We start from the raw sequence: 9,849 nt of genomic DNA on the forward strand, positions 1-9,849 counted from the left end.
AAATATCAGGTCAACCACATTGCTGCTAAAGTGCTAGGGTTCATTATGATATTTTTATGTTATATTGTAAATCTTATGAAAAATATTGCATATGGTGGGAAATATCGTGATATTCAATGTTATCAAATATCGGGCCAGGCCTAACACACAGTTTTCACTACAGATACACCTCTGAAGAATGTCGTTTGTTTTTTAGTCTAATGCTCTTTATTCACTACAATGGAAAGCAGATAAATGCCAACAGAATTACTGTGGAAAACACACAATGAGCTGTAGAGGAAGAAGAAGCTGATGTGAGTCAGGAGGCCTCACCTCATTGCACTGATTGCCTAAATTGATTGCACCTGCAGCAGGCAGCAGGGCATGGGCAGTCTGCTGCCACTGCTGCAGGGAGAAGCTGCTTTTCCATGCAGCAGTGAACCTGTGCTGCTTTCAGTTTCCCTATGTTAACAGCAGTCTGAACACACTGACTTGGAAATGGCTCGCAGGTAATGTCTGTCCTCATCAGCATCACATTACTTTGTTTAGAGCTTTGGTCTACAACATGTAGTCTGTAAAGTGTACAGGTTCTAATGTGATGGAATGACCATGCTGCTTATTTCAGATTATCCTGTGCCAAAGTGTTAGGGTTCATTCGGACCCTGACCCTCAAGAAGCCTCTGGAGCCAGAGGGGGGCGACTCCAGCTTCTGCCGATGCCTGACCACCTTGGACCTGGTGGGTCTGGGTGTCGGGAGCACGCTGGGAGCCGGTGTTTATGTGCTGTCGGGAGAGGTGGCCAGGGAAGTGGCCGGCCCCAGCATCATCATCTCCTTCCTGGTGGCAGCGGTGGCTTCGGCCTTTGCAGGTCTGTGCTACGCAGAATTTGGAGCCCGTGTCCCCAAGACGGGCTCAGCTTACCTCTACAGCTACGTGACTGTAGGAGAGGTGTGGGCATTTGTGACTGGCTGGAACCTGCTGCTGTCCTATGTTATTGGTAAGTGATGTAGGTGAGAGTGACTTTAGTTTCCACGAGTGCCCAGCTTTCCCCCTGATTTCAGCAATGGCCCAAAGATGAACTATGCATTTATGTCAATGATATGAGATATATAGTATTTGTCAGTTCAGTAAATCAATGGTCCAGTGTGGAATGACCCAGTCCTGTGCCACAGGGATGGTCATGGCACTGGCCCAAATGCTGTGGGTGGTGACGGTGGCCGTGTTATTTATAATATTTGACATTTTAACATTTGAAGATTGAATCTAGTACAGACCAAAGTACCTAAAGTCGTGGTGGTGCAGTGGTTATCTCTGGTCGGGGGCACTGGTATGGTTCTTTGTCTCCATGTTTCAGCCCTGTGATGCAGATGTGGGTGTTGCCTGCCTCCTGCCCAATGTCAGCTGAGATTATTTCTACTGGTTTTAATCCCCTGGTCTGTTGGTTTTGGACAAGAGGAGAACCTCTGTGGATAATTCCAGTAGTGACGATGTGATTGACACTGAAGAAGACCAAACCAAGCAATCTGACTAGAATGATGGTCATGGTGGTGCAGACCACAACTCCCATGATCCCGTGCTACTTTGCAAATGTCACCAAATACCATCTTTTGTTATTGTAGTGATTGGGAGTCTCTTAGCGGCAGAAATCACATACAGTCCATTTAATGGTTCTGTAACAACATTATCACCATATAATCCTCCCCTTCCCCATTTTAAAAAATGTAATGCAGTAACATTTACTTGGAGAACATTTCAACTGACTAAACTAAGTCCATTTTTAGAGCAAGTAATTTTAACTGAGTAAAATGAGTTTACAACACTTTCAAATTAGTACAATTTTTCCACTCTGAATCCAAATGTCTGTATGTTTGTTCTCCTCAGGAACGTCGAGTGTAGCGAAGGCCTGGACCGGGACCTTTGACGACCTGATTGACAACATTATTGCAAAAACTCTGACTGAACATACACCCATGGACTCACCTGGCTTGGCTCCATACCCAGACTTCTTTGCTGCCGGGCTCATTATGTTAATTGCAGGTAATATTTTTAACTTTGTGTGAAAGTTATAATACAACCAGATATTCTTCAAGCTGAACTTCATTCACAGTTCTAGACCTTTTTCTTTATTTTCAGTGATACTTGCATATGGAGTGAAGGAGTCTGCGGTCCTGAACACGGTTTTTACTGCAGTGAATGTAGCCATTTTGTTTTTTATCATCATCTCGGGCTTCATTAAAGGAGACATCAACAACTGGCGCATCAGTCAGGAGACGATCCTGAACGCCACTCGACAAACGGAGTAAGTAACATTCATGCTAATTCGTCTTTCAAATGATCTTCATTCAGTTACATATTTAAAGAGTCGGCACAACTAATTCACGTAAGAAAGCAAAAGGCCTCGAGTGGCGCTTAAAGGTGGAAACAATGGTCGGGCAACAACTGGTATGAACACATGCAACACCAGACAATTTGACACAATGCACTATTTCACTATTTCGCACACAGGTAAATACAGGTGGTAAAACATATGAGCACATACCTGTTCTGATCAGCTTGCTGCTGTGCTAAATTTGCTGTTTGTATGCGCTGTCAGGGAGAGTGTGTCTATGTTCCCACAGCCCTGATCCTATATTCCTACAGCCCTAAACCTAACCCTAATTTTCAAAAATATCTGTGAAAAAAAAGTTCTAAGAAATGTGGGAACATAGGGCTGACCCCCTGTCAGGTTGGGCTGCCGTGTTTGCTCTGCGGAGTTTACCCATTTCTACCACATGGTCTAGATGACTCCCACTGCTGTCAGGTTTCATAATCTTCTCAGAAAGATGACTGAGGTCCGGAAGACCTGGTCTTGAGCAGCCGGGCCGTGCTGAGACCTTTTTAGAGCAGCTGGTGCAAGTTAAAAGCTGCACAGGCAACAATGTTTTCAAATGCCAATATAATTTACAGCACAACCTGTTGAATTACAGCAACTCATATTCAAACAGAATGTAACATGGAATATTAAAACAACCTGCATCATATCATATCACTGACTGTAGCATTAATCTCAGCTACACGTGGACAGGATTTGGCCCTTACTCTGCACTGCAAACTAACAAACAACCACACAACTATATTATTTGGAATAATGAACATATTGTTTCTGAAGAGAGAAATTGCTGTTTATTTTTTCATGTTTTAAACAAAGTGAATTTACAGGCTACATTCTCAGATGCAGATATGTCAACACTACAGCAAATAAAATTCTGTGACAGTGTGACTGAAAACCTTTTCAGGTAAAACGTCTGTAATGGAAACATGAGAATTGACACTCTGAATGACAGAAGCTGATTCATTTCTTTTCTTCGTAAAGGAACTTGACATCAGCACAAAATGAAACTGCTGACTTTGGTGTTGGCGGCTTCTTCCCCTTTAGTTTTGATGGGACTTTGGCTGGAGCAGCAACATGTTTCTACGCCTTTGTCGGCTTCGACTGCATCGCCACAACAGGTACTGCTGTTCATTAAAGTGAGGGTACAGTGTGTTTTCTTAAATGACTTAAAAGCAGGGTGTGATCTGGAACCGTACTTGGAGTTCAGGGAGTCTAATGCTCTTGACCTGCTCTTTCAGGTGAGGAGGTGCAGAACCCCCAGAAGGCCATACCTCTGGGGATCGCAGCATCCCTGCTAATCTGCTTCTTGGCCTACTTTGGCGTGTCGGCCGCTCTGACACTCATGATGCCCTACTACCTGCTGGACTCTCACAGTCCTCTACCTGTAGCATTTGAATACGTTGGCTGGGAGCCTGCAAAGTACGCAGTGGCCGTGGGATCTCTCTGCGCACTCTCAACAAGGTAGTCCTACAGATCTGTAGTCCTACAGGTGGAGCTTTGTGAGAGGGTAAAATGAACTGTTCGGACAAAAACAGGGAGATTCTGGCAGAGGAGTAGTGTTTTAGAACTGTTTGACCCCTGGGAGGAAAGTTGGGTCAGAGCGGACAGAGAACGAGGATATTACAGGAAATACAGTCTGCATTGTTTGTGTAAAATTGTTGTAAATGGCTGAGAAAGTTGTAGTTTAATGTGAACAGCCGTCTGTTATCACAAACAGCTGAATATTGCCTAGCCATTGCTAAGATGAAGAATCACTGGTAAAATGATTAAACTGTATTTCTAGAATCCACTGATTGCTTGACAGAAATGACCAGCTGAAATCAACTTAATATATTAAACTGATGGTGTCTTCCACAGTCTCCTGGGAGTGATGTTTCCAATGCCTCGGGTGCTGTTTGCTATGGCCAGAGATGGCCTGCTCTTCAAGCCTCTTCGCTACATGAGCTCCAGGCAGAGTCCTGTCTTAGCCACGCTGTCCTCAGGAGCTGTGGCCGGTGAGGCTGCTGCACTAAACACAGATAATCTCATCTAAACATTATCTGGCAATAACGCGGCAATATGCCATATCAACTTTCTGAAGATCAGGGGCTGTATTCACATCCTAAAGTTACAGAGGCTCATAACTGGCAGAATTAGGAGAAACTCCTAAAAAGAAGGGCTCTGTAAACCCTAAATCTAAACCTCCTAAGGTCTTGATGTAGGTGTACTTCACAAAGCCGTTAAGCGCTAAGTGTAGCTTTTCAGTCCAAGAGGAGACGGAGGCAGTTACTTTGTCGTTACTATAGCGATGATGCATGAAGCTATCGCGATGTCATGTTCAATGCGACACACACATGAACAATGGAGCATATCAAAGGGACACCAAATGGAAAGGTCTGCATTGGCAAATGGTCTTATTCTCTTTAATGGGAAAGTGGTCTCAGACTTTTGGACCCCACTGTAAATCTCACCATGAGATGTGTCAGAGAAGATGCCTGAGAATCATCACATTTTAAATCCACTGACAGTGGTCTGTACATATATTGGGTACATTTCAAACAGGAGCTGCCAGTAGGTAATTCAGCATACATTAATGTCACCAGTTCACACAAATGTGGGCTGAACAGATAAAACACCAGCTGAGTTTACTGATGTTACAGCCCATTTCAGCTGATCCTGATGCTTCCAATTTGTCCTCATACTGCTTCCCAAACAGGCCTATATGTAGGTGTTGGTATATTTCCAGGTTAGCAGAAACATTTCGATTTCTTACATCAACTCAAATTTCACAATGAGCTGACAAATTCGAAAGAAATGCTACTAGCAGCTCTTCATTTAGACCCACTTTAAAATAAGAAGACATCTCTGACCAGCAGGCATAATGTTAGAATCCCCCCACCCTCCCTGAGACAAAGTAAGTCCAAGGGGGGCTCAGTTCAGATTCACCGCAGACGCTTGTTTATTCATGTATTTAAATGTTTTTGCAGCTTTCATGGTTCTGTTATTTGACCTAAAAGCGCTGGTTGACCTGAGCTCGATTGGGACCATCTTCGCCTACACTCTTGTTGCAGTGTGTATTCTCATATTAAGGTACGTACACTTGGTTTAAAGACATGTAAACCAAATCTAGTCAGTAAGAGAGCCAGAAATTTAAGCAAATTCTAGACTGAAAGGATCAATCTATTCTGCCAACGGAGTCGTGTTAAAGTTCGACCTCAGCTGTTGTTTTGTTTTTCCTCCCAGGTACAAAGAAGACAGCGGTTTTGTCCACAGACCAGAGCCGTTTACAGTGATGGGATTGTTGAAGCCTCCGTTTCGACCCACTCGCCGCACGTCTAAAAATGTCAACACAGTCATCATCGTGATTTGTGAGTAATCCTTCACTGTCGCCGGTTCCCTTTTTTCACCTTTTGCGCTGCTGTGACTTGTTGCCCTTGATGATCATTCAGTATGGTGGAAAGTTTACACACTGGCATTTCTTGTTAACACTAAAACTATTTATGAGAATACACTTGTGTGGTTTATGTATAACGCTTTTGCCACCCCTGGGCAAATTGCATTTTTTTTTTTTTCCTTTCTTTTCTTTTTTTGGCTGGACTACAGCGGCAGGGGCAGCCCATGACTGACTGACTGACTGACTGACTGACTGAGTCTAACATCCTCAAAAGTGCAATCAGCTGATCGCCATTGGCTTTGCTTCCTGGCACAAAGAATGTAAATGAAAGAAAACCAAATCAGGAAAACCCACAGAAGCCCTTTCAGTATTTCATTTACATTTAAACAAAAGAAATACAAGAATCAAAAGTGCATTAACAATTCAGTCTGCTTGTTATATTTAATTCTGCTCACTGCAAAAATCAACAATGTGTGTTTGCCCAGGAGTGGCCAGATGTGCTAAAAGTGCTACCTTCCAGAGATACTTGCACACACAAACATTTTGCTTATCTTTTTATTTGATTTACAAATGAAACCTTGAATTTCAAGAAAGTTTTTCCTGAAGTCTGTGCTTCCGTTCCAGTGTTCCTGGTGATCGTTTTAAGCGCGCTGTTGTCCGAAGGCGTGGATTCCCTCCGCAGGAGAGAGCTGTGGAGCGTCCTGCTCTCCGCTGTCCTCATGCTGACTCTGGTCCTCGCTGTTGTTGTTATCTGGAGACAGCCACAGAGCAGCGCTAAAGCTGCTTTCATGGTAAACAGGAGGGGTGATGGTGGGGGGCACTCGGCTCTATATGCAATATTTCACGCAGATTGAGGATTTGCAACTTCACAGCTCCGACATGTTGTTTGGCGGGTCAGTTAGTGGGCCTGACTAAGGGGCTGTTGAAGGACACTCAGGGTTTGCAGAGCATATGTGATGTGCCCATTAAAGGCTGGTCAACCCAGGTTAAACCCCACTGAATGACAGTGCTGTGGTGTGTAGCTTTCAGCTTGTCACTAACTTTGAGACCCTCTCTCAAAATTCTGCAAGGAACTTTTATAACAGTAACATTTAAAAGATGCATTAATTACTTTTGTAAAAGTGCAGAACCAATGATTCTTTTTAATTATTATTTCAGGTTCCCTGTCTACCTGTGATTCCTGTTTTAAGTGTCTTCATTAACACCTACCTGATGGTTCAGCTGGGAGGAGAAACATGGATCAGCTACGCTGTATGGATGGCCGTGGGTAAGAATACATACATACAGCTTTTAACTACTCTTGATAACCAGCTTGGTGTGGAATGTTGTACACTTTCAGTCCTTTTTTTTAAAGAATGATGTTGATGTCATTTTATACTTTGCTTATTTTCTTCCCATGTAAAGACCATCACCAGCAATGTATTAGTCTGCATTTCAATACCTTGACTCCTACTTTTTTTTTTTTTTTTTTTTTAACTGTTAACAATGTAGTTTATTACAAACATTACTTAAACAGGAGGAAATAATGTACAGTCTTTGTTAGGGACTATTTTCAGGAGTGGATTAATCCACATGTGGTGCTCTAGTGATTGTTTGGGCCAGCAGAACTTCAGACACTGCATCCAGAAAGCCTTCAGACCCCCTTCATTGTTTTCCTTATCAATCTACAATCAATACCTCATAATGACAAAGTGAAAACAGAGAGTTAGAATTCTTTTTGCAAATTTATTAAAAAGGAAAAACTGAAATTTCCCCTGTAGTCTATCTAACCTGTTTGATTTTAATTATACATATTGTTCAAATACTCCACTCTTTGAAAATGATACTATTATTGTAAGATGATACAATTCTGAATCATTTAACAGTTCATTGTTGGTTTGGTCTTTTCATGGCATTTGTTGAAAAATATAATATAATATTGCCAGCCCTCAGCTCTCATCACGTGTGCATGATGGAGGAATCTGGATTAACAAAGGCAACATTTTAAATCTCATCTCTGTGCTCAGGCATGATCATCTACTTTGGCTACGGGGTTCGTCACAGTGTCCAACAACAGAGACTCAAAGAGGCTCGCGCTCTGCTGAATATTGCTACAGGAAATAACCGTGTGGTGGATTCTGCTGCTTGATGTTGTGTATTGGTTAGTGTGATGTGTCACTGTCCACTTCCAAGTTAAGCTGGCCACAGAACATGTCTTGTTTTATTCAGCACTCAGCCAAAGTGGGATTGAACTGAAGTCTCCCGTCATGTTTTTATGCTAACAAATAGAAGTATGTGTTGTACCTAAAAATACATACACTGTAACTTATAAATATCTTAAGTCATTTTATCCATTGTGGCTTGATCAGTCATTCAAGACTGAAGTCATGGATATTGCTGTTTGTCAGAAAATAGACAATGACAGAAATTTTAAAATTGATCTGTAATGTTGAATGAGAATACGTTTAATAAATTGGTTTAACAAATAAATATATTTATATAATAAATATCACTTGAATGGATATTAGTTGAAGTGTTTTTATTTTCTTCTATGCCTCGGCACCAACTACAGCCAGGGACGGAGGCATTATGATTTCCGGTTGTCCATCCGTCAGTACGCACATACATAAACCCGTCAATCCCATTCTCGTGAACGCGATACATATTCCTGTAAAAACAAGGATGTGACCTGAAACTAGTCTGAGTGGCGTGGGCAGTCAACCACGAGAAGGTAATTCAAGTTTAAATTTGTGCCAGATCCGGCACCGCCCAGATTGGGACCAGCACAACGGTCCGTCAGTCTGTAATTAATTAAAGTTTGGCACAAACATTCACTTGGCCTAAGGATGAATTGTATAGATTTTGGTGGTCAAATGTCAAAGGTCACTGTGACCTTACAAAACATGTTTTTGGCCATAACTCTCAAATTCTTTCACTAATTATGACAGTTTAACTCAAATGTCTATAAGGATCAAATGAAGGGATGGCATTTTATGTTCTGTTCAGTCTGTTTGTGGCCTTTAATGTAAGGACGGATGCACACTGAGACTTTGCTTCAGGTCACAGGCATGTACACACACACACACACACACACACACACACACATGTACACACACACACACACACACGTGTACACACACACACACACACAGGCATGTACACACACACACACACACATCTAACTTGTATGTTTTTCCCCGCAGCTGGTGGTTGTCCTACACTTTTTTTTTCATCCTGTTCCCCTCCTGTCAGTCTCTGTGGCTCACCTGAGCAGCTGCCACCACCAATGCTGAAAATGAGTCCGTCAGGGAGACACACACACACACACACACACACACACACACGCCCTATTAGCATCTCAAGATTGGCCATCCTGAGGGCCAGATGCCTGCGACCTCGCTGTGCCCCCTAAATGCAGAGTTATTGTGATTAAAGTATGATTGGCAGCGCTGGTTATTAATTCTAATCTTGGGCACATATGTGGGGTGGTGGGCAGGGGGCAGGCAGCGGTGTGTGCCAGGCGGATGCCACGCGGAGGCTAATTCACTGTGACATACTATCAGAGCACGGTCGCGAACACACTCCACGTTCCCTCGACGCACACACACCCTGCTTATAGGCTACACACACTTCTCTAATGCACATGAGAGGGGTTTCGAGGAAAAAAGGTTATCTTTTAACAACACACACACACACACACATTTCATGGTTACTTCAACACAAAAGTGGCATTTCCTGAAACCCATAAAGCACATCATTTGAAAGCAGAAGCAGCATGTGTTTAGAAAATCTTTTCCATCCCAAGACTCATAAAGGTCTCACATTTACCACTTAGAGGCAGAAACTCAAGTGATGGGTGATTTTGAAAATATATTTTCTTCCCTCAAGGTAAAAGCCTTGAAGGAAATGATGTCTCATCTGTCTTAATAAGTCTCTTCTCAGGTTAAGATGTCTTCTCCACGGCTGGAGTCAGCCTGAAATTACAGCAGGAAAGGACTGAGTCTGATCACTCATCAGGGTGATGTTGACATTACAGAGCATAACGAAAATAACAGCCGTTTAAAAAGCTCTAACCAGCATTACTTATATTAATTTACAACATAAAAAAACAGTTAATGATATTAAGTAAAACATTTCTGACACGAACA

At 42.5% G+C, this 9,849-nt stretch overlaps 1 protein-coding gene across 1 annotated transcript; it reads left to right on the top strand.

The window, feature by feature from the left end:
• Positions 1–581: 581 nt before the first annotated feature.
• On the top strand, positions 582–8,223 carry LOC130181656 (cationic amino acid transporter 2-like; the record flags this gene model as incomplete). Its single annotated transcript, XM_056396021.1, has 11 exons — positions 582–975; positions 1,860–2,015; positions 2,112–2,277; positions 3,331–3,467; positions 3,588–3,810; positions 4,207–4,343; positions 5,316–5,418; positions 5,572–5,696; positions 6,347–6,513; positions 6,881–6,989; positions 7,729–8,223. Coding segments are annotated over 11 exons (1,839 nt in total), but the record flags the coding sequence as incomplete, so codon positions are not given.
• Between the last annotated feature and the right edge of the window lie 1,626 nt (positions 8,224–9,849).

The sequence above is a fragment of the Seriola aureovittata genome, chromosome 14 (assembly GCF_021018895.1).
Source record: "Seriola aureovittata isolate HTS-2021-v1 ecotype China chromosome 14, ASM2101889v1, whole genome shotgun sequence".
Taxonomy (NCBI): domain Eukaryota; kingdom Metazoa; phylum Chordata; class Actinopteri; order Carangiformes; family Carangidae; genus Seriola; species Seriola aureovittata.